General features: G+C 37.4%; 1 protein-coding gene across 16 annotated transcripts in view; it reads right to left on the minus strand.

Annotated features, from left to right (window-relative positions):
• Window positions 1–7,141: 7,141 nt before the first annotated feature.
• The window catches only part of Lingo2 (leucine rich repeat and Ig domain containing 2), a 1,160,577-nt gene continuing 1,141,499 nt past the window's right edge, over window positions 7,142–26,219 (minus strand). For all 16 annotated transcript variants that reach the window (XM_029476375.1, XM_029476378.1, XM_029476377.1 and 13 more), the window contains one exon: window positions 7,142–9,311. In XM_029476375.1, coding sequence (XP_029332235.1) covers window positions 7,456–9,276 — 1,821 coding nt within the window. In that variant the 5' untranslated portion in view covers window positions 9,277–9,311 and the 3' untranslated portion in view covers window positions 7,142–7,455. The remainder of the gene's footprint in view (window positions 9,312–26,219) is intronic.

Below are 26,219 nucleotides of genomic sequence, written 5' to 3' on the forward strand. Positions count from 1 at the left end.
AGATGATGCTCTCGTATGTATGGCTTGCTGGATGCTTAAGTGTTAAATGGTTTTTGACAATTTCACAAGCAATGCAGGACTTATCTTCACTAAAATATAATATCTTTACAGTATGGCTGATCAGCCCATGACCCTTTAGTAATATCTAAGATTAGAAAACCTGACCACCTGGCCTCTTTGTGGTCCATAATCATTCTATCATCAGAATAATATTCAATCAGATATGCATCTTCCTTCAGAGTTGAACAGAGTCCTTCTGGTACTAATGACCTTTCCAAGAAGCCTTGTGTTGCTTGTGAAGTTTCTAGAACGTATCACTCTCAAGAATAAAGTATGTCCCAGATGATTCATTACTTTTTAAAAAAAATTACATACATTATCTTTAAAATATTACCAGAACAGATTTAACTGAGATATTATATGCATAAGCCCTTTTCTTCAACAAACAGAACATATTTTCTTACTTATTTCATGTTGATAAGTTAACTTATTTGTACATGTAAAAAAAAAAAAAAACTCAATGTAACCCATGATGATTACCCAGTAAAAATAGTTAACAATACACAAATCTAAATGAAGATTCTTTTGTCTTTAGCACTATTTTCTATTTCCTTTAAGAACAAAAACAGGCTTTCAGGCTTCTTGAAAAAAAAGTTAGGTTCCTGGTTAGTAATAGCCAATCATGGTACAGTTCCTAAGTCGGGTTTTGATTAAAAAATAATAATAATAATAAATAAGGGGGAATACAGTCAAATTGTTTCATTTTTCTTTCTCCTGTGCAAGCTTACTAACTTTTTAAACAGTTATATTTTAAATAGTTTAAAAAAAAGCCACCTTCTCCATATATACAAACAAACAGCAGCTTTGCCTTTGATTACGATGTGGGCCATTTCCTGCTTTATGGAAATAGCCTATGAAGACAAGAACATTGTGTATAAATGGCCCAGGTAGACATGGAGTATCTGAATTTATAGCTGAGGGAGAAAGGAGGATGTCTCCTTTCAAATATCCACTACACAGTCTGTATTTTTCTCACAGCTCAGTTCCATTTGTCTTGTCCCATGGATATGTGCACACAGGTGAGAGTGTGCGTGGACATACTGCTGTAAGGAGTGGGAACCATTTTCACAAAGCTGGCTGAATCTTCCATCTCATTATTATTTCTTGACATATGGCTCGTAGCTTTTGTCAATGATTTTGCAGTGTAGAATAAGGATGATAAAGCAATTTCAAAAGGGAGGCATGCAGAACTATAAAGAAAGCTAACATGCAGACAATGTCTGCTCCTTTTTGCCATTCTTGGTCAGGAACAAAATTCTTAGGTCCATTTTCAGCATGGGCAGTTATCTTTTGAACAGTACTGGAATTAAAATGTAGTTAACCAATGCAAAAAAACCACCACAGTTGCAGTTTTGTTCTTTTTCTAAAGCATTTTAGCATATTACATGTAGAGCCTTTCTTAAAGTGTTAAGTGTTCTCCTGATTATACCAAGTTGTTTCTTTTTGCTCAGGCTATAAAGAAAGCATTCTATTCAAAGATAGCTTTATATTAGCCCACTTGTTTCTAGGAGAGAGAGAGAGAGAGAGAGAGAGAGAGAGAGAGAGAGAGAGAGAGAGAGAGAGAACACCTCCAGATTGCTGTCAGATTGAGACTATGTGAATGGGAAGCCTTAACTTCTAAAGTGTTATTCTTCTTTCTTTTTTCTTTGAGGCAACCTCCAATTGAACAATTACACAAGAATTTCTGACATCTAATGAGAGAAGATTCCTCTCTGGAGAGAGCTGTCATTGGTGAGGTACGGCAGTAGCTTAGAGGTGGCAGTGATGGATAGGAGAGTGCAGAAGGAGCTATCATTTCACCTGTGGGCTCCACAGTGGGCACAGGAACAGAAGGGACTATGAAGGCTTTTTGCTGTCTGTAGACTTACTACCAGTGGTCGACTTCCCAACAAAAATTAAAATATATTACTGTTGTTTTTCTAGCTTATTATTAGTGCTGTTAAACTTTTACCATGCCCTATTTATAAGTTAAATCTTACCAATAGGTAGGTGTGCATAGAGTAAAATATAGTATGCATAGGACTTGATCCTGGCTGAAATATCACCACTGCTGGCCCAAAGCCATGGGATCTAGTCTATTATAGTAGGGGCATCTGCTGCACACACTGCTGCTTCATTTCCATTCTGGATGTCCAGCAGGGAGCTTGGAGTGTGCGAGAAGGGGTATTGAATCAAACTGAAGGAGAAAAATCTAAAGCTCTTGGTCAGATTCCTATATTAGAAGCAGAAGCATCTGTTTACTTTGTGCTTTAAGCCTTCTTGCATGTATTTTAAGCACACCTTTGGTTGTTTCAGTTGTTTCTGTCACCATCTTGGCCATCTGTTGAGAAGCTGACTGTAGACGAGCAGTTCCAGTCTCTGCCCACTTCTGGAGGAAACACACAGCTACATTTACTGCTCTCTAACTGGACAAGGTAATTTCATATTAAAAAATTATATCATTAATTATTTACTTATGGCATCATTTCTTAGCTAACTGTGTAAGCATAGATTTAGGCCCCAGGAGCCAACTTAGTCAAAGACCACAGCAAATAAGCACTCATCGCTCTTCTCTTTGGCCTGTGTTGGGAGGAGTTCTTTTACCTGGTAATCATAATTTTGCTGGCTTACATGTAAGGAGGCCTTTGAAGGTAGAAACGGAAAGAGATCCATATCAAGTGTTTGCTAGATACCAAGATACACCTATGTCACCTATCCAAATTAATAAAACAAAAACAAAAACAAAACCAAAAATCCAATGTCAAATGAAATTTTATTGCCCAATCTTTTCTATAAAGGTGGAATAATGTAAAAAATTTCATCAAAAACAATAATGGGTATTAGACCAAAGGGGTTGAATAGAGGAAAGTCAATAGAAATGACAGGTCCTATGATATATTATTCTACAAGGAAATGCTCATTTCAGTAATAAAAATGATACATCTTTACTCTAAATACCAAATAGAATGAATGGCTTTGGTCTCAATGGACTGTTGTTGTTGTTGTTGTTGTTGTTTTGCTTTGTTGTTGTTGTTGTTGTTTTGTTTTGCTTTCTTTAACTTGGTTCACACCCCACAGAACCCATTTGCAATCCCATGTGCACTACAGATGGCCAGAACTCAGAGAAGAAGCTAAGAAGCCATGAAAGTTTAAACAGAAGCACAATCACCAATTCTTCTTCAGTCGGGAGAGAACTATAAAAATGAGCAATAAAGGAAATAGAATTTAAATAGATCCCTTGTCTCCCTCCAGCCCTTCTTTAAATTCTTGATGTCTTTTCTGTCAGGTCTGAGTCTTTTCAGTTGAAAATGATCTATTTTTTTCTTTTCTACAGAGCCTCAAGACACATTCTGTGTTGTTTCACAGTTCTGTGCACAGCCCCTGAAGATAAAAGAAATGCTTTGACAGAGAGATGAAGAAAGACCCTGTAAGTAAAAGTTAATTTACACGGGGCTCTATGCAATTTTACTTCTCTAGGATCACACCCTCTCTTTTTTGTGCCTCTCATACAGAAATATATCTGTTCCTACTGCGGGAATGGAATGTGACACAAGCCAGGCTTCAGTGGAGATGAGATTTAAATAATCCCTTTTAAAGAGCTATAGAGGATTGTGACCCTTGAACTTCCTATGTGAACCAAAAGCAAATTCTTTCACAGAACAAGGAGAAAAAAACAGATTCTGAATGTTTATACTGTAAGAGAGCTGTTGTTGATAAGCAAAATTACCAAGAAGGCTGACCAAGCCTAGTTTTCACAAATGTCCCCATGAACGTGGAGGCTTAGCAATTTCTGTACTGTATGTTCAGAATTTGAAAGTACTTGAAAAGTACGTGATTACAGATGCTGTAGAAATGAAAAGAGGCTGGAAAATAAAATAAAATAAGGATTTCTGCAAAGGAGAAATTGCTTATCAGCACACCAAACCCATATTGTTTGGCTAAGTTAGTTATCTTACTTTAGGAATTTGCTTACCAATACTTGGGTTGATGAATAAACTTAGAGGATTAGGGCTCTGGCCAGGAAGTTTTCTTATGTTTGATGCTAGAAAGTGGTTCTTTGAAAATGCTTACGAATATACAGACTACTGGTCAACTAAGAACAACATGCTGGGTCAAAGAGCTGTGTTTCTTCCTAGGACACACTAAGGCCCTCTCGTCAAAGATGGAGCTCAGAAATGGAGTGTCCAAAGGGACAAGCAGGCCGGAATACTGACTGGTCTGACCAGTTATTCTTTACAATGGTCTTGCTTAATCTAACAGAGAAGTGACCATAAAGGAAAAAAAATCATGCAATCCTTTTGTAAAACTGTACAGAAAAGCCCCAGAGCTGTGGTCAGTGGAATTCCAGGGCTCTGCAAATCCCAATGATTACTACCAACAGTGAGGAAATGGGAAGTTAGATGCCCATTTGTTTTTTAAATAAATCCTTTAGTATACTGCTTTATGGAAGAAGTTGCCAATTCCCCTGGGAAAATCAGGTAAATACGCTATCATGGTCTGAAATGTTATTACAATAACAATTGTACTCTTACTCAAATCGTTGGATCAAGGACATTTGTGAAGGCCACGGGTCTAAAGCTGACCACTTGGGAGATATATGGAACTCCAGTTTGGGGAGATGCTAAAAGTTAAGTAGGAAAAGTGGTACTTCATGCTCAAAATACCTAAGAGAAAAATCCCAGAATGAAATATATTAAAGATGGGACTTTTCAAAGGGTTTATTAGAATTACAGATTTTTTTTTTGAACTTGTAAGTTGGGGCTATAGAATGCACCATTTATTCAATTTATCAGTTAGTGGGTCTTCATTTTGGAAGGTTGTTTAGCAGTATCTTAAGTATTCTATGGGTTAGAGGATAAATCCCCAAGAGGACAGAATCTCTCTTCTTTTGACAGACTAACATACAAACCTTTGAAATCTTTGAACTAAATATTTCATCTTTTAACTTAAATCAAATTTCATTTTCTTTCAAAGACTTTTATTTAACTTTATGATATTTGCCAGAAAATAGTGGGATAACAAAACCCTCTTTTAGGTCAATAGCTCATCTCTCTCTCTCTCTCTCTCTCTCTCTCTCTCTCTCTCTCTCTCTCTCTCTCTCTCTCTCTCCCTTTTACACACACACACACACACACACACAATTTGTCAGTACATACTTTTTAATGTGTTTCAAAATTAAAAGGAAGTAGATTCTCTTTTGTAAGGCTACCTTTCTACTTTAAATTTCTTAATTGTAAGAACATAGCATTTAATTTTTTTAAGAGTTGGACATTTGAATAGAATTTAGCTTAGATCCATACAAATTGCTAGAAATAAATTACTCTACAAATAAAAATTGGATTTGTAAAATATTTGTGATAATCATTAGGATAATTAAATGAACTCTAACTCAAGCAGGTAATTATTCAATCTTAAATACACACACACACACACACACACACACAAATCCACCCTCAGTTGCTACCCACTGGTAAAGGAGAAATGGGTCTAGATGTATTGCTACCCAGTTTGCTAATCAATCTGCAAAACTTTTAGAAATAAAGGCCAATTTAATAGTATTAAATTTTTCCATATTTTCAAATATTTTACAAAGGTAGGCTTTTGAGGGTCAGACCTACAATACTAAAAGGAAGAAATCCCAGAATCCTTCTATTATATCTTACAACATAACCTAGAGGAGACCTTCTTCAATAACCTCTCAAAATGTGAAAAATGTAGAAACTTTGCTTATATTGATTAAATACATGCCATTTCAGGAATATAGCCTGCATCCAATATTTTTCAGGCCATATGGATATATTCTTTGAAAGTTATGCAGGACTCAGCCAAATGGAATTGCACTTCCTTGAACCAGGTCACTTATGATAATAATGCTATTTTCTTTCTTTTCTTTTTCTTTTTTTTTCCTGGTTATGTTTGCATTAATAACATTAATGTCAACTTAATCGGGCAAATATGCTCAGGTCAAGAAGTTAAAAGAATCGTCACAGCATTACATATTTGTAGAACTATAAGCTTAGCTCTTCCCCAGTGATGGAACAAAACATTGTTTTTTAGATCTATATTGGTTTTTCTTTCACTTCTTTTACTTCTTTCACACAAAACATATTCCTTGTATCTATGTAATATAGTTTTCAATATGAAACTAAAGATCTTGATCAGGAAGCAGGAGAATATCCTGAAGTTGCCTAACTGTGGTCCTACTCTGTATATAGTACTTGGATAGAAGTTGGGCTGGTATGTGCACTATGTTCCCTTTGATTTGTAGCCATCCGGCAGGCAGCTGCCACATTTGAAAGAGATCATTGGATGAATCACTGCTGTGATGCTCTTGTCTCTCCCTGCTTCCTATTGACTTCAGAAACCTCCTTATTCAGAGGGCTTTCAGACAACAGAATTATTGATATTAGCTATTGGCGAATATTGCCAAATAATTCTATATAATCAATATTCTCTTTTCCATTGGTCATTAACCCATTAGCAGTGACTGGCAAAAGTAAAACTAAGCAGTAGCTACATGGATTACTTTTAAGAGTGACACCTACCTTGTATTCTATAGGTACATCTAGTGATATACCACCTTCTGGAGAAACCAAGGGCTTCTGTTACAGTAAACTGGTCCAGGTTGGTAGTGTATGTATAAAAAATATTCCATTCTGTATCAAAACTAGGCACATGCCTTTATTTATAGTAACAGAAGTTAACAGAGTTGAGCAGTTTTGACTTGGGTCTTCTTTCTTGGCATCCTACATCAGACATACACATCTCAACACATCTCTGCCTAGTATTCCAGGGATCTATTCTCAGGTTTATCTGCAGGTAAAAGGAAGGTGAAACCACACTTGGATCTATACTGGTGAGTAACTAAAAGCACAACCTCTCATTCATATTGCTTTAAAACATATACAGCATATATGTTTCAAAAAAAAAGAATATATTGATCTCTTTTTGCTGCTGAACCAACAGTATTGTATGATGCAAGGTTTTAACAAATGATAATAAATACAAATTTTACTGTAGAGTATGTTTTAGACAAATGTGTCTTTTTAATATGTAAATCCTACACTGTAGGTTGTTCTTTTTAATTTTTTTTTCCTTTTAGTTTTGCAGTGGTAGAAAATGTTGAATTATTGTCCATCAGCATGAGCCAAAGGTTCAGGTTCATTACTGAGATCCCCAGAATGCCAATATTTGCAATGCAAACAATTAGTATCCCACTGTGTGAAGGGCTCTGACACATGCCTGCCTGCCTCTAATCAGCCAGTCTCCATGAGAAGTCTTCCTGCTTCCATGGACCCTGCTTTGACACAGGGGCAGCTGCGCAAAGCTGCCCGATAACCTTGTGATCGATTCACTCTATCAGACGGCTTACTCACGACCAACAGTAACACAGAGACAGTAGTGTGTGGTGGGCCCTTAGATCATTTTCATGTTGAACCTCCTGGGGCCAGCCACCTCCCCTTCCACAACAGCACCATTGTTTTTTCGGGGCACATACTCAAGGTCAATGCTGTTTTTGTGCTTGCCTTTCCCTCGGCTCCACACAAAAAGAAGGAGAAAACAAAATAAAACCACTCCCAGGAATGTGAAACAGCCCATGGCTGTAGATACCAGTATTGTTTTAAGGTCCAGGGAGAAAGTATTGGCATTAGTGCCGTTGGAAACGGTGTCATTGGAGTCAGTCATGTACATAGGGGTCCTGTTTGCGTAAAGGAAGCGGTCTGACGTGAATCCCTTCACAGTGAGAGATGCTGTGAAGGTATCGTTCCCAGCAGCGTTGCTTGCGATGCAAACATACATCCCACTGTCTTGATCCTGGGCAAAACGGATTTCCAAGGTGCCATCACCCAACACAGTGGCCCTTCCGTTGGACTTGGTGGTGATAAAACGCCTTCGAGGTGTCACCCAGGATATCACGGGCTGCGGGTCTCCATCAGCGTTGCACTCCAGCTGGACCGTCTGCCCTTCATCCACGAGGAGATGCTGTAACTTCTTTTCACGAATTTTGGGTTTTTTGCAGGTAAAATAAAAAGAAAGAGCAGTGCTATGGAAATCCTTAAATGATCTCTCACGGATGGTGTCTGGCCCGGCACACATGGGCTGCTGGCCCCCAAACTGCAGGTTGGGTTGTCGCTGCAGGAGCCAGAGGAGTCGGCAGTCACAGGCTAGTGGGTTGTTGTTAATGCTCAGGACCTCCAAAGCCCTAGGGGAGGAGAAGACGTTCTCTTCCAATGTTTCCAGCAGGTTCTGAGATACATTGAGCACACGGAGGAAGCGGAGCCCTTGGAAGGAGTGAGGCTCAATAGTGCGGAGCTGGGCCCCCACTATATGAAGCTCCTGTAGGCGGATCAGGTCAGAGAACATGCCAGCTTCAATAGTGCTGATGGGATTGTAGGAGAGGTTAAGGTGGGTCAGGTATACAAGGTGTTTAAAGGCGAGGAAGGGGACAGTGGACAGGTTGGTGTTGGTGATTGAAAGGGACGTGAGGTTGAGACCATAGAGGCTATTGGCTGGCATCAAATCCAACAAAGGCCAATAGTCGATCTCTAGGTTTTTCAGGTGGAACAATCTTTTAAAGGCATACACAGGCATATTGTTGATATTGAGATGCTTCAGGTGCAGGGTGATGAGGCTGCGGAGATGGGAAAGGGCTTCTGTTGGTACTGCTGTCAAGTTGCACTTCTCCAGGGTGAGCTGCTCCAAGCTAAGTAGTCCGCTGAAGGCCCTGTGTGAGATATAAACCAAATCATTGTCCCCCACTTCTAGAAACTTCAGGTTATGCAGATCCTGGAACATGTAGTCCAGCAAAATGACAATCTTATTCTCACTAATGTCAAGCTTGGTAAGGTTGGACAGTCCCGTGAATACTCCTAAAGGGACCAACTTAAGGCGATTGCCTTTTAGGCGGAGGGAACGCAGGTTAAAGAGATTGTTAAATGCCCCAGGCTCCACATTAGCGATAATGTTATCGCTCAAGTCTATCTCCTCCAACAGAGGATATGAGATGAACTCTTCAGGGTTTATGCTCTTTAGTCGATTTTTGCTCAGGTCCAAGATTTTGGTCTCAATGGGAATGCCTTCTGGGATCGCAAGCAAGCGTCTTCTGTGGCAGCTAACAGATTTGTTCTGGGCGGAGCACTCACAGCGAGCAGGACAGCCAATGGTGGATCCCATTAAGAGTAACACCACAGCCAGACCCAGGAATGGCTGCCAGCATGGTATAGCCGTGTGAAGCATGACTCCACTTCTTAGTCTACACCTTGGTTACGGGCCTGCATGGTTGGGGAAAGAGAAGGTGAAAAAGACACGTTAGGACAGAGACAGGGGCATAAGTATGAAACCAGGATTTGGTTGCAACCAGATCTGGGATTTTACAGAAAGGTTCACATATTATCTGCATTCTCTTGGGGCAATTATTTCATCTCTGTACTTAGGTGTTCTTGATTATTAAGTGTGAATAATGGAAGCGGAGAATAAAAAAAAGAAATAAAAAGGAAAGGACATTGCAGTTCCTAGGTATGATGGAGAATAAAATGGGAGCATAGCCAGAGACAGGGACTTGCTAGAGCCCAGAGTGGCTACATAAGCCATTTATCGGAGGGGGGTGGGGGGCTGGCAGAGAGTCGGGGAGGGGAAAAGGGGAGAGCAGCTTCGGACCAAGAGCAATAGACTGGGCCAAAAGACTGACAAAGAAAGTAGTAGAAATGACTGGATTTTATAGGGATGGGCAGCTAGGAGAAGGCAGCCCAACCCTGTTATGTAAAAGTTTAGGTTAGGGGGAGGGGTATGCCAGCCAGAAGGGAGGTAAGGACTGAAGAAATGTGGGGAGAAGCTGGCAGCCAACCACTGTTTTGATATGTTAATGGACATCATTTGTCCTAGGTTTCAAACCTAACAGGTAGTAACTATCAGAACCAACCAGATGACCAACTCAGGATTGGAAAAGTAGAGAACCTCAACGTCTGGCATAGACTAAGCAAAATAGCTTATTTTTATAGCGTATTTCACACACAATAGAATTTTAAAATTTCAAAGCAAAGAAACAGAGTTGAGTGCCTAAGACCCAACTTGTGAATGGACACCGCATGTCTACTGTTAGGAGATCATCCTCTGTGATCAATAGAGCTAGGAAAAGTTTCAACAACAGGCCTTGGGTCTTATATTCAAATCAGTTAACATCTATGGCAAGCTGTTGAGAACTTTTTCTTAATATGTATATATTATTTAAAAATAGCTTTTTAATTTATAGGCAAATTTCTGTCGGAATCCAGTAAGTCTTGGCTGAGGAAACTTGCTTATTTGAGGTAAGCATTGACCATCCTACCTCCCCACCACTGTGCTTATTACAGGAAGGATGCAGGCTTGAGAAACCACTGTGACTACTGTAACAATGCTGCTCTTTTTTTTCTTTACAGAAGCAATTATTCTTTATTCATAAGACCCCAAACTGGAATCAATTCCCATACCTGTCACTAAAGCTACAAATAGAAGCTTCTGATATATACATACTCTAAAGCAATGATCACGAGAGCTATAGAGCACACAAAAATAAATGATGCATCAAAAAAGATGGATCTCAAAGGCAATGCACTAGAGAAGAGTGGCCAACATACGGGACATACATACAACATACATTCGATGGTGGCTCAAAAGAAGCTACAATGACTCAAGTGAGAATAATGGCGTTGGGAAACCAGTACATTAATATGCTGTCATTCATTGGGCCATGCACTTTACATAGCACATGCTAATTATGTCTAAGCCTAGAAATCCTTAAAAACAATAGAATTGACAAAACTGTACCAATCAACAGGAAGATGAACACACAAAATATTGAGGCCATCATCATTATATATTTGAATATCAAAGTTAAATTTGAGCCATAGGCAATAGAAAAATACATAAGGATTTCTCTTCACAGTTTTGAAAACTGAAATCTAAAGTCATCAAGGTAGATAATTTTTGAAGTGTAGTATACAGCACAGGACTGCAGGATCTTGACTCAGTGAGAAAAGATACATCTAACCCTCAAGAGACTTAAGGCCTCAGGGAGTGGAGAGGTCTGGTGGGGTGGGAGTGGGGGTGGGGGTGGGGTTGGGGACATCCTTTTGGAGACTGGTGGCTGGCAGGGGTAGGAAGGAGGTACGGGATGTGGAACAGTCCCCTGGAGGGGGAAAAAGACTAAACTGTAAAAAAAAAAATTAAAGAATTTTAAAAAAAGATGCTATTCTTATGACTTTAGCTCATATACCTAGAATGGGGAAGATGCAGTTATAAGAAAACACAAGTTTTATAACAATATGAAAAATTAGCGTGTTACAAAATAAATACATTTATTATATTGTAAAATTTATTTCTGTCAACAGAATTACAGAATAATATAAATTTCTTAAAATAAGCTTGACAAGCCATTTTCAGAACTACCTTCACAACTATTGATTAGTCCGAATTTAACTTACTAAACTGAATTTAGATAAAAGAGCAAATGTTATAAACATACTCTCAATAAGACACATTACAAAAGTATTTTTGAAATTAAAACATAACTCTAAGGTTGGAATAATTGAAGCAGTATGTATAGATATCTTAAGTAAATTTTAACTGATTTTTAGTAGAGTTTAACAATTAACACTTTTTCTATGTATTTCTTACATTTTAATTCTTTTCTGATTTGTCTGTAAGAGAGGAAATTTAGAACTCTGTAAATGTCAGAGATCAGTTATATTATTGTGTACTACATAGCTATATGGTAAATACCATGTCAGTAATGCACTACAAAGGTATGTTTTGAAGATGAGCAATATGATAAAACAATTAGAACCATTAAAACTGAAAGTAACTAAGAGTACTAAGTAAAGATTTCACATTATAATGAGACACTGCACTACTGATATAAAATATTAAAGCTTGGCAAGAAATTATTTTGAATCTACTTGAGATTGAGAATCAGTTTATATTGTTGATATTTAAGATGCAGTGAAGAAGATTATAAGTAATTGGAAATATATACCTAGAAGAAAATTCAATTTAATGAGAGTTAAATATTTTTATGAATCACATTAGAAACAGAGAATGAAAAAGATAAATTATATTCATAACTTTGCAATATATTGCTATGGCAGACACACACACACACAATTTCTTACCTGGAGAATATATTTTAAACTCATATGAGAGGATATGGGTTGAAGACAGTAATAAATGAACAGGTGTTGTTTATCAGAAATAAAGGCAAATGCCAACAATGAATTAGGTAGTAAATGATAAGATCTGAATATAATCAATAAATACAAGAGCAATTAATTTCAATAGTAGAAAAAAATGAAAATTGCTTAGTATTATAATTGTCAGATTTTGCTTTTAGGTTAAAACCATTTGGTAATCAGTTTTACCCAAGAATTAAAAAATTTAGAAATAAATTAGTATTCACATACTAATTTCAGAAGTATAAACTGAAAATTCAAATCAATAGAGAGGTTGATACATTTCAAACTTAAATATATATATATATATATATATATCTAACATGTACACCCTTTTGACCCATATATTCTACATCCAGAAATGCATCTTTATCAAATAATTAAATATATATGTGTGGGTATATGTTTCCACACACATACTACTGGTTTGTCTGTAATAGAGGGAAACTAGAAATATGTAACAGGATAAGCTAAATCATGTAAGTATCATTCAGTCACAAAATAAAATACCAAGCAACCAGTACACTATAAAACTGAGTTGGAATTATTCACATGGAACCATGATGCAATGCATTTGTGATTATAAACATGTGAAAATGGGTCATACAAACAAATTTTTCCTCCAAATAATTGTATTATAGGGTGTTCCCAGTCAAAGCATATCATGTTCTTCAGCTCAGGTATTGTCTTTATATTTTTACTATTCTAGTGGATATGTAATTGTATCTCCTTGCATTCTCATAACTAGAATCTGTTGGCAATTTATACATTTCTATGACATATTTTGTTTGAATATTGAAATATTTTGCCCAATATTAGTTGGGCTGTATGTAATAATTTAGATGTAAAAATTATCTACATATTTTAGATACCAAGGTCTTCAATATTAGATATATGTACTGTATATATTTTCTGTATTTCTCTGGCTTGCCTTTTAATATTCTTATTGATATCCTTTAAAGAACAGGATTTAGGATCTCAGTAAGTCAATTTTTGCCTTTTTGCCTATTGTGGTTTGTACTTTGCATTCTACCTAAGATGTCTGTCATGAAGATTTTCCTCTGTACGTTCTCCTAGACATTTTACTTCGAGCTTTTACTTTTAGGTTTATCATTCATTCCTACTTTACTTTTTGTATGTTATGGGGCAGATAGTTAGGTATCTGAAGACACCTAAAGCTTTCTGGACCTCTACATGGCTTCTGGGACATCAACATGGGGAACAGTGACATCATCAAGGTCTCCCTCAGTGACAAAGAAACAGTCATTAACCTTGTTTCCTGGGGCAGCACAGACCATGGAAGTCCCTTGAGGAGAATCAACCCAGAAATTGAACTGATTTTCATCTTGGTAACCTTGCTGCTGATCAGAATCCACGTGTTGTAGAGAGTGCCTGCAGGAGCTCCAGGCTGCTGCATGCCTCCTGACCCTTGGCAAGGCCATTATGTCTGCAGCCTGTGGGCAGCTCTGTAGCTCATGGTTTTCTCAATGCAGCAGGGCAAGCAGCATGGATAGCAGGAGCAGCTGTGGCTCCATGCTACAGGCCGAGCCTTGGTGGGCAGGGCAGTGACAGGATGAGGCAGGTTCTGCCATGTTTTTGATTTCCCTAATACCATGGAATTTTAATAGCATCTTCCTATAAGACCTGCCTTTTGTTTGTTTTTCCAGAGATATTGTGTACCCTCCAGATGCATCCTCTGCTACCTTACTCCTGCAAAAACCTTTGTAGTGTCCTATAGTGTCCTGTGTCCTGTACTGGCAGTCGCTGCCATCTGGAATCTATCTCCATTGTAATTTATACAGTTGGCTGTGTTGTTTAACTCTTATAAACATTATTTTTCAATGTTACTCAATTTATTATTAGGCGATGTGATTTAAAACTCCCCAGATATGAGTTGGGTATGGTGGTACACACTTCTAATCCCAGCTTCTAGGAGACAGAGGTAGGCATATATAGCCAGAGCTATAAGAGAAACCTTGTCCTGAGAAACTAGAAAATAAATAAATAAATACCTAAATATAAATAACTTTTTGGTTTCTCTAAATTCTATAATTCTATTTCTCTTGTATGTTGAAGCTCTGTTCTTAGGCACACGGTTGGTTTGGTTATAATAATGTTTTGTTTTGTTTTGTTTTATTTTGTTTTGTTTTGTTTGTGTGGTTGCAAAGATTCCATATTTACCTTAATTAATAAACCTTGTCTTGAATATTTTCATTTCAGTTATTAATTTTGTGTATGTTTCATTTTGGATCAGTTCATTTCAGTTTCTAGAAATAAAATATATGAATACATTACACTAGCTTCCTAAAAAAACCAATACTGAAGACAGCCGCACATCATGTCAACCAAGGAAAACTAAAAGGAAGACAACTGCTCAAGTTCAGCTTTTTCTGGGGTTCAAAGGTTAAGTGAAAATAGTTATTAAAAACAGATTCTTAGAAATATATAATAGTTTTGTGTATTTGCTTTGTCAGTCATTCTGTATGATGAGGCAATACCCTCCCTCCTTTGTCTGGGCTCAAAGCTCAGGTTTATGTGAGTTTTCTTGAGCTGCTAGGAGATCACCAAAACCAGACCAACTCTGGTGTGACATTTCGGATGAAAGAACAGCTCTTGCTTGAACAAGCTTAAGGGTTTTCAGAGTCTTAATTTTTCATACTTTTGTCCTGTTTGCATTTTAGCATTGAACTGACCTCTGTTGTAACATACAGTGAGTTCTTGTTGAATCCAGCCCGATTGACTTGCTTAGTCCTTTTAAACTTAATTATCATCAATACGCTACATTTAGGGAGGACATTTTGATATTAAGTACCTGTCTCTTGTTTTCTTTTCTTTTTTAATTTTAATTTTCTTAGTACTCTATATTAATTTCTTCACTACTTTTTATCAGTAGATTCTCATCATTGTTTGGTTGCTACAGTGAGTACGGTAAACAATTTATTTTATCATAGTCTACTTAGATTAGACATTTGTTATCATTTGGGTCTTAGATGTGCCAAAGGGGTTTGATTTCTAGCCTTGCATGCTCTGGGGATATAGTGTATCATTTACAAGGTATGCCCCTAAGAAAGAAAATTTAGGAAATTGGGTGTGTGTCTACATAATACCTTTCATTTATCCTCTGCTTCTCAATCCTATTATATGAGCAGATCTATTTGATTACTCCTTTCTGACAGGGTGGTGTGTGATCAGCAGCACCAAGCAGCTGGACCGAGCAAACATAGATGGAAAATGCTCAAACTGGGAGCCAATGTCTTTCTTCCTTTAAAGTTGAATGTGTGTGTGCTTTGTTCCACTAATGGGACACTGTCAACATTATATTTACAGTTAAAGTCTCCTATTTTGTGGGGAGCAAGGAAGAATGAGTCCTAGGCACAGGGAAACATATGCATGAAGACCAGGTAAACAGTGGAAAAAACCCTGCTGTAGAGAATTTGCAGTAGTCCGGGGCAGGTTGAACAAAGGCAGAATTAAGAGGGGTTGAAGAGATAATTGTGGAAACAAGTTTGTAAGGCCTTTGTAAACTGTGGTAAGCTATTCCGACTGTATCCTGAAGGCAATGGAAAGCCAGCAAAGTGTTTTATGCAAAGCAGCAGTGATATGAAATTAATCTAAAGGCAGCAGGAAAAATAAATCACAGGATGGAGACTTGAAGCTGTAAAGTTAGGAGACTATTCTATTAAATTGAGCCAAGAATCACAATGTTAAAGAGTTGTGGTGCTGGGCATTTGAGAGATATTCTGACAGAGCAGAGATGCTGCACTTAGGAACTGGATGCACAAAGTACAGGGAAAAAAGAGGAAAAGAAGATTTCTAGTCTTTCAGTGACTGAGACGCAGCGTTCTGTATGGCGATGAGGCCTTAAAACAACAATAGTGTGAGGAATGATTGGCTCCCTCAAATGTGCCCATTACCAGAGCATAGAGTGGGAGTCCTTGAACAAATTCATTATTTTCCTTGGCTTATGCAAAGTAGATGAGGGAAAGTTCTGTGGCCTCAACTCTACAGAAAAACAAACAAACAAGCAAACAAATAAACAAACGAAAACCCCCTGGCCACTGAGAAATGATGAGAGTTTGAGAAACTGCTCTTCAGGGAAGAGCATACCAATTGGTGTGTGTGTGTGTGTGTGTGTGTGTGTGTGTGTGTGTGTGTGTGTGTGTATATTTGCATGTGTGTGTGTAACAACCACTAATTTAAAAAGGCCTTGAATTTTAAAGAGAACAAGGAGATGTGTACAGAGGACTTAGATGGAGGAAAAGGAAGCAAGAGATAATGCACTTTATTCTCATAAAACAAAATTAGTGAAGAATTAGTCTTTTCATATATATATCTATATATATATATATGAAGGATATTTCTTTTGTTGGATGGATAAGTTTGTATTATAATTATTTGACTCTGGTTTCTGTGGAGGACAAAAATTTCATTATATGATTAATAGTACTTCTTAGTTTATTTAGAACTGATGCTACGGAAGATTCTATCATTCTGTCTTTAAATTCTGCTGGAACATGTTGTCATATGTGGCAGGCTTTGCTCACTGTATATATAAATAGTTAGATAAGAGATAACTGGCATGTTATCATTTATTTCAATAATGATTTAGGAAAAGGGTCTTTATTAGATCTACTAATTTAATTAACAGGGGCTACTATGGAAAATACTATATAATATGATCGTGAATGAAGACATTTGTGGTTTTTTTGTTATGTTATTTTTTCATTATTTTTGACAGCATCTTACTATACAGCAAGGCTGGCTTTAAACTTAATCTTCTTCAGCCTCCCATGTGTTGTGCATATAGGTGTATGCCACCATACCAAGCACTAATTTTTTAAATGGACTTTTGGCTCTAGTAAAAAGGCCTATCAAAAAAGACACGTAGTCAGATGCCAAAAACATACACTGGAGTAAAGACAGCCTTTTCAACAAATGATGTTGGGCAAATTGAACATTAGTTCTCAAAAAAAAAAAAAAGGGAGCTAGATCTTTTTTTCTCACTGTACAAAAATCATATTAACATGGATCAAAGACCTTAATGTAAGATCTAGAACTCAAGAATTGTCACAGGATCCATGGAGAAACTCCTAGGTAAAGTTGTTCTTCCAGTAGCTTGGAAAGCAATATCAAGAACTGATGGATGTAATTGTATAAAATTCAAAAACGTTTGCATAGGTAAGGAAACAATTATTATGTGAAGGGGTGGGGGGAGGGAAAACCATGGAAACGTGAGAAAACAAATAAAAGTAAACTGTCGTTAGTTGTATGCCAGAGAGTTGATACCTAGAACATACAAAGAGCTAAAATAGGGAGAAAGCAAATGTCCTAATCAACAAATGATCGGATAAACAGACATTTCTCCAAAGATGAAGTACAAATGGCCAAGAAACAGGAAACAAGTGCTCAATATTACTAGGCAACAGGAAAATGTAAATGAAATCAACATGCAGTTTTCAGCTCACCCCAGACAGAATGGCTGCCAACTGTAAACAAAATAACAAATGCTTGTGAGAAGGTGAACAGGAAACTGTTATGTGTTACTGGTAGAAATACAGACTGGTCTGTCCCCCATGGAACACAGGTTAGTGTTTTCTCTTAGAACTAGCATATGATACAACTCTACTGATCCTGGGTATGGACTCGAAGGACTCTTAAGTCAACATGACACAGATAGAGTTAAGCTTATTGAAGCATTATTACGAATACTTACATTATGGGATAAGCCTAGGTAGCCATCAATATAGACAAGTGGGAAATATATATTGGAATTTTATTTGGTCATAAAAGAATGAGATTATGTTGTAGGCTAGAATATTTATACAACTGGGGATATCATATTGAGCCAAAAAAGTCATACACAGAAAAACAAATAATGCATGATTTGTGGGTGTTAGAATTCCTATATAAGCATATACACACAATATGAGAGTATAAGGGAGACTTGAGGAAGGAAGGGCTCTAACAGGAAGTGCAGAATAAGAAGATGAAACCGAGGGGAATATAATTAAAATACATGATTTACTTGAAAGAAACTATCTTTGTGAAGCCTAACACTCTATATGATAAATATAAGCAAACAAACAAACAAACATACCAAACAAAAAACAACAACAACAACAACAAAAACAGTCAGAAAGCAGAAAGTAGCCAGGTTGCTTCAGAACAGGAAGAGCGTGGCCGTTTTATTGCTTTCAAAAGTAGAAAACGTGGGCCCACATCTCATGCAAATTCGGATACAGCTTAGAATCTACAGAGGAAGGTGTTCCCCTTACAAACAGTTCTCTGTTTTGGTCTGGAAGGGCTAACTGCTGATACCATTTAGCTCTCACTGTTAGCAGAAGTCTTTTACAATCAAAGCTTGTTCATAATGTCCAACTGTGACCAGGGTCTGACAAGATAAACTTTGTTTTGTTAAGAACAAAGTAGGAATGTGAAACCCATAGGAATTTACTAGGTTCTTCCCACTAATTCTGATCAAAGGGCCTCTCTCCAGCACGTGATTAAGGCCTTTAAAGACTCAAGGGATAAAGGAGTTAGGTATTTTCAGTTCCATTTTCTCTACGCTGGCTGTTTACTTCCCACTTATTTTAAATTGGGGAAACACAAATGCAAGCATCAGGAAGAATGCAAAATAATCAGTATACAAGAATAGAAGAAGCAAGTGTCTGGGCTCACTTACACGGCTCAGGTTCTGATTCAGGTATTTATTGCTTATGGGATGTGGATGGTGACATCTCTGCTTCTTACTATCTCCCTTGTTGACATGTTGTCAAGAAACAGAAAACTGAGCACTAACGGTATATACACTTGGTACCTAGTATGTTGATAGCAGTCATCATAGCCATTCACAGGAGATAACGATTTAGTTCCTTGAGGCTCTGCTTGACAGAAGAGAGATCAAGCCAAAGGAAGTCATAGCTCTCCTTGGAGGATAGGAGGAGCCTGCAAGAAGTCTTTTAATGGATGATACAACAGTCAGCAGACGTGTGGATTATACAATGGAGAAAGAGAAGTGAGTTTTAAACAGATGTGATCTTTAAAAAGACCAGAGAGGAGAGGAGTAGGAGCTATTGTGTGAAGGGAAGGTTGAAGGGACCAGCTACATAGAAGGATGGTGAAGTGGGGATAAAGGAGTGATAAACACCGTAAGCTGGAAAGTCTATGCAACTTGACAAGGGCAAAAAAACAATAAATTTGCACTGTCTTAATCTCTATTAAAAATCTTATATTAGAGAGTGATTATATATTCCCCCAATTGAGCTATATCCCAAATGGAGAAGGAACTTGTGAGGTACTGAAGAGAGGACGTGAAGGATTTGATGAATAAAGGTGCACAGAGTAAATCTGGTGTCATACAACAGATTAAACGTTCCAGATGTCAAAAATCATCAATCACAAATCTCACTGTCAAAATCAGATGATAGAGAGTTTGGGAAATTGTATTGAAATCTAAAATGCTTTAGTTTTAAAGGACCCAAGTGAACTCGAGATTAAAGCCCAAAGCCTCAAACCTAACAGGAAGCACAATATATTCTTCTACATAATCTCCAGTTATCACACAAAGCATTATATTTCTACCTCCATCCCTTTATTTAGAGTTGGTTGGACAGTTTGGATATTGAAACTTGGAGAATGCTAAAGAAGACAAGATGATTGCCACTATGAAAGCCACAAAGGTAGATCACTCAGTGTGCTTTTTGTTATAAAATAATGATTAATGTCAATCATAAAGGGTAAGGATAAGTGGTACTCAGGGGAAACAGGTACTCACCATGTACAATGGTATTTCTCAACTGTATTACACACTGTCTCTCCGAGAACCTGAAGGTCATACAGATATATCGTAACTTGAATAACGACTGTTAGATGTTCAGAGTTTATTATTTGGTAATAAGCCAACATGCATAATGCAAATTCATCTGGTTGCATATGAGCTCTTAATGAATCATTGCAATAAAGTTTATGCACATTGATATAAAATGAATGCAAAATTAGTGTTGGACATGTAGTCAGATAACATCTTTGTTTTGCCCCTCTGTTTCCGTTGAAGAGTTTATCTAGGAGAGGTCAGAAGATTAAGACAGTTCTTACTGGCCTGGTAACCTCTGATAAGTTAGTGTTCTCTGGAACTGACAGATTTTAAAGTTGACTTATTAGGAGTGGTGGTTTAATGGCCTTTCTGGATCTGCAGTCAAAAACTATTTCATACATAGGTTCCTTTGACCTGGAGGAGTGAATCTGCCTGTTGAAGAGTCATTCTACAATCATTGGGGTATTATATGCTGAGTTCCCAGTACCCTACTAGGCAGCAGCAGTGTGAAGCAGAACACGCAACTATGGCCCTGTCTGTCTCATGCATGCTGTGTTTAGGACTTGGTGGAAAATGCACCCTCTCTAAAAAAAGATGCTGGAAGTGCAAAAACAATTTCAATAGTCTGGCACGGGAAAACATCTACCTACTACTTAATTTGCAAAGTTTCTAGCAAAGAGGTCAAAGCATGATGCATCTGTAGCTGCAGGGGAAACTATTAAATATTTCCCATAATCCCTTTCTCAACTTATCTTGTGATTTTACAGGTGAAATCACCCCTTTGCTGATGTCTCTTTTGCCTGAGATTGCAGCCTCAGTATTGGAGAAAATACTCCTATGCACCATTGCCTGACAACTGAAATTTCCCTTTTGTTGTTGTATTTTATTCATTTGTTTACTTTCAGGACAGGATATTTGGTGCTCATCTCTATATATACTTTTCCTTTTTTTCATAAATTACTGCATAAAACTTTTAATAAAAGTAGCCTATATTCTATCTCTCTAGCTGTATATTTTTGTTGGTTTTGAGAGAGGGTCTTTTGTAGCCATGAATGGTTTTGAACTTCTAGTTTCCCTGCCTATGAATCCATAGTGCTGGGAGTACAGGAGCATATATATATATATTTCTTAAAAATAGAAACACACATAGTTTTCTCCATTTCCTCTGGGCTATGCTCAGCTTTTTCTATCACCATAACAATAAAACCAATCTATTTTAAAACATGAGATCATCTTGTGCTCAGGTAACTAACAGCAAAGATGTCCTAAGCCATTAATTCATACGTTTGTTTAATCTCCCCTCTGGAGTGGGAGAGCTCCCTGTCCTGGTGTTTATTTTGATCTCTTTGAAATGCAAATTATTGCTCTTCCCCAATAGTTTCAAATCTCCTTTTAGCTACATAGGGAGATATGTGTGCATATAGCTAGGCCTATTCTACCTAAGTCTTTTACAAAAGCAAGTGGGGCTGTCTAGGATTTACTTCTCATCAAAATTAACATGACTAATCAAAAGGCAGTCTAAGATGTCTACTCACCTCATTATGTGACTGAAGTGCCCACAAACTACATGACAGCATTTAATTATGGCCTAGAGCATTGATCTGCCTCAAATCTTGACATTGTCTTATTCTCTGTTTTCTTACTGAAAGGGGAGTTACAGTAACAACCCTACAGGATCAGTGTGAAAATAAAATATGATAGTATAGCTAAAGGAAAGGAGAAAGTTGCAATCATGTCCGACACCAAATATCTCAATGCATTCAAGGTCTTTATTGATGTAATTAGTTGCCAACTTAGAATACCTTAAGGTAAGCAGAACACAAGGCATTTTTTCCCTAAGAAATGAGTTACACCTTTCTAAAGATAGACAAAAGATGCTCTGAGATGTGTGCTTCTATTTATTTGGAGAGCAGAAAAGAATGTCTGGCTGCTTCTGCTGACTGAGTATTAGTCTTAAGATGCACCTCAGTCGATCTGTGTGATGCATGTGGCCACAGAGGACAGCGGGTCCTTTAGAGGGTTATTAAAGTTTACTTGAGAAAGTGGGATCAAATGGAAGAGAATACTGTTAGGCAGTTTTTCTTTTAGATTCCTGAGTTTTAGCTACTGTTCCATAAAGAACCAGAATCTTTGAAATGTAATACTCATGAACAAAGGAACATCCCTCTGGAGGTTACCTGATTTAATTAGTCTGGGCTAAATGCACCTAGGCGTTTTAGCTTCATTCTTGTTAAAAGCTGTTAAGATAAGACAGCTGCTTTAAATTCCTTCTGGATCACTCTGGAAATGAAACAAATATAAATTTATATCAGCTTCTATGACTGATAAACCCTGGAATCTTAGTGGCTTAAACTGTAGAAGTGTCTTACTTCTGCTCCATGGGCTCTCTTCTGCTTTCCCCCTCTTTCTACCATTTGAAAAGGCTTCCCAATTTGAGGCTTTTATGAATGAGATTTGATAATTACACTCCATTTGCTACAACTAAGTCAAGTAAGCACCTAGTTGCAATAGATGCGGAAAAGTCCAATATTTATGTGATCATTGGGAATAATAAATGACCCCAGAGCTCCCAGGGACTAAACCACCAACCAAAGAGTACATATGGAGGGACCCATGGCTCCAGCCACACATGGAGCAGAGGATGGCCTTGTTGGACATCAATGGGAGGAGAGGCCCTTTGTCCTGTGAAGACTCGATGTTCCAGAGTAGGGGAATGCCAGGGTGGTGAGGTGGGAGTGGGTGGGTGGTTAGGTGGGGGAGCACCCTCATAGAAGCAGGGGAGGGGAAGTGGAATAGGGGGTTTCTGGAGGAGAAACTGGGAAAGGGGATAAGATTTGAAATGTAAATAAATAAAATATACAAGAAAAGAAAAAAGGACTCATAAACGGAGTAAGCACTGCTGATTCTAGTATTATATTATTTTATGTGCCATTTTGTATTTCTGTGCTTATGCTATGCTATAATGGGCTTAGAAGCATCTGCAAGTGGTTATTTTATGTAAACATATCATTAACTTTGTATTTAATTTTTTTCATATTTTCATGCATTGGAGATGTAGGCCCATCTTACCATAGTAAGGTTCAATTTGGGGCTTTAGTTGATATAACTATCTGTTTTGGAATCTGTGCTGAATCTAAAAGTCCTATCAGAGTACCTCTTCTATTTGTCTATTTTTATTCATTTTCTAACTATATGAGAAATCAGATTTGCCCTCAGTAACTTTAGTTCTATCGAAAGTTCTTGGTTTGAACAACAAAGTCCTTCCTTATTTATAATGGATTATGTACTGTAAATGTGAAATAAACTTGAGCACAAGAAATAATGTCACAACCCCCAACCCTAAAATATACACACAAGGAATCTCTGAAAGATAACCTGGACTGCTTGTCATTTCTTCTGGTGACACACTAATGTTATACAAAATAGAAAGGGAGATTATCTTGGTAGTCACGGATGATAGGAATTAGTAGATTGGGAAAAAAGGAAGCAGTTTCCTGTCAGCATAATGACCTAGAACATAACAAATGAGGTGTCTCTTCTTATCTCACACCAATAGGAAATCCTTTATTTCTATAATCAATATTTGGAGGAGACAAAGAAGGCAAAATTCCACCTTTTAGAAAACTCCTTAGCAATCACACTGTGGAGGAATGTCGACTTCTTTACATTCTCACAGTGGCCTGCTCAAACTTGAGGGGATGCATGGGAACTTTCATGCGACTGGAAACTGTCAATTTACTGCACGAATTCTAAGCGCAGAAACTGAAGCTGTGGACATAGATTCACAGTAAAATCCTTCCCTAGCAAGCTGGGCTCTGAAGAGCAGTCAAGGAAGGAAGTTTATTTAACTGAAGTCAATAAACATACACTGGGGAATGTTTATGTGCCAGACAGTCCTGGGTACACTGTACAGTGTAAATGTAATTCATGGTCTCAAACAGCTTATGGTCATTAGGATAACTCTGATGAGAAGTTAATGATGTTTAATGTTTATCCTAAATTTAAATCAACTATAACTGTAAACAAAGATACAATTTGTTACAATGTAAAATACACCAAATTATTGTGAAACTGATGTATATCCTATAAAAAATCACTTTATTATTATTCTCTTTAATTTTCCTTTATACTAGAATTAAGATGGCAACTACATGAAAGGTTTATGGGAAAACTTCAGGTTCTTCTAAATGAAAAAGTGCCACACCCACTCCAGTGAAGACTGCGTGGCAAGTCCAAAAGCTTGGACACAGTCTCAAGGCAAAAAGTTTGACAGAAACTTAGTCTCCTGGAGCCTTGGCATCCCTTAGCACGAATGCTCCAAACTTGTCCTTGTGTGGTGAAGGGACCTTTGTGCTTTCTTTCAGTATTGTTTTATTATAGGTGCCTCTAAGGAATAATTTGTCAAATACCTAAATTAGGTTGAACTTTGCTTCCTGGCCTTCACCAGTGTCCTAGGCAGTCCTGGAGCTGACACTGGGCTTGGAATTTCTTAAGAATGTTACTCATTCAGACAAAATCCCCCAGTGTTGACAGTTAGTAATCGGGCATCTCACAGCTTGCTGGATAGGAGCTAGTAATCTCAGGGCTAGTTCAAAATAGTAAACTTAGAATCCTCATTAGTCAGGTATGGCAGACTACATTACTTATCAGAAGAAAGTTGGTGAGTTCTTCTGACAAATGGAGATTCCCTACAGACACTTAAAGGAGCAGCCAAGTTACTCCCACATGCAAGAATTTACAATGGCCTAGGAAGAAGGAGGGTTGTGGTTTAAGGAGGAACTACAGTATTGCATTATTCATGAAAAGGTCAGCAAGAGCAGGACCCCCACTGGTGCAAGATTTCACAAGGCTCAGAGGAATAGCATAAATTGTGATGAGGGTGTGAAATCCTCACCTGGCTCCCTAATGGCTGACTTTAGAAAGGGTCGCTTTTTATCTCAGTTGTAACCACTGCCTGGTTCCTGCTAGTCTTTATGTATGCATTTCTCTGTTTGTGTCAGATAACTTCAATGTACCTTGACTGATGTGTCACCTAACAATAGAAGAAAACAAAACCCGTTGTTTTCTTCTATTATATAAGTCTGATGCTTGCTTTGAGAAATTATATTCAGGTCAACACTCCCTTGTGTTCGTGTCTGTTTGTCATCCTGCTGACTACTTGTCAGACTCAAATCGTGTGTATTCAATCTATCAATTCTTTTTTTAGAATATGGAATGAGGAATGAAGAATGTAGACTCAGGTTTTCAGAGGATGAAGTGGGATGGTGATTTCAAGGCTAACCTGGACTCCATAGTAAGACACTGTCTTAAAATAATAAGGAAAAGATAAAAGACTTATTTTTAGTGACCATAGATTTCATCATGTTCTTTTAACATGTATGAAGAAAACTAATCACATAAAGAGATAAGTAGCATATAGATTCCATTATACATATATGTGATATATATATATATATATATATATATATATATACACACACACACACATATACCCCATGTTTTTATTCAATTAATTGGTCACATTGGCAGGTAAGGATAGAAGGAAAATTTGTGTTTTGGTTGCTACTTCTATTTTTTCTGTGAATGTCCTCCAAGTTCATCTCTCTCTCAAGGCCCTCTTCCATATGTTTTTTGTATACATGACTTATTAGTTCTATAATAACCTACATCCTATAAGTTGGTGTCATTGTGTCTTAGAATGATAGTTCTGAACAGCGGCACCCCTAACTTTAAATACAGTAGTCAGTTAGAATGCTTCAAACAGACATGTCCATGGGCTTCAGTCAGCTGATTTGCTCAGAAACGTCCTATCCCATCATTTATTTGAATTCCACATGAAGAAAGAAAGATAGGACTTTGTTCTGTTTAACAAGAATGTATACAAGATTAGCAGCAATTGTCTTCCAAGACAGCAAAAAAAATATCACGTTTGCCAACACCAGATGCTTTCTACATTAAGTCATGATTTTTGTCTAATCTATGTCACCTCTACTGATTGCTACTTAGTTTTAGATAAGCTCAATTAAATAGTAAATACTACAACATTATAATTTGGAATGGAAAAATGGAATTCACAATATGATATGTTAGAAGTAAACTTATAGTTTATCTAAAGCTTATCTTTCAAGGCTTTAAAATAGATAGTCTCTGGAAAAAATTAAAGT

This window comes from Mus caroli, chromosome 4, assembly GCF_900094665.2.
Source record: "Mus caroli chromosome 4, CAROLI_EIJ_v1.1, whole genome shotgun sequence".
NCBI classification, from domain to species: domain Eukaryota; kingdom Metazoa; phylum Chordata; class Mammalia; order Rodentia; family Muridae; genus Mus; species Mus caroli.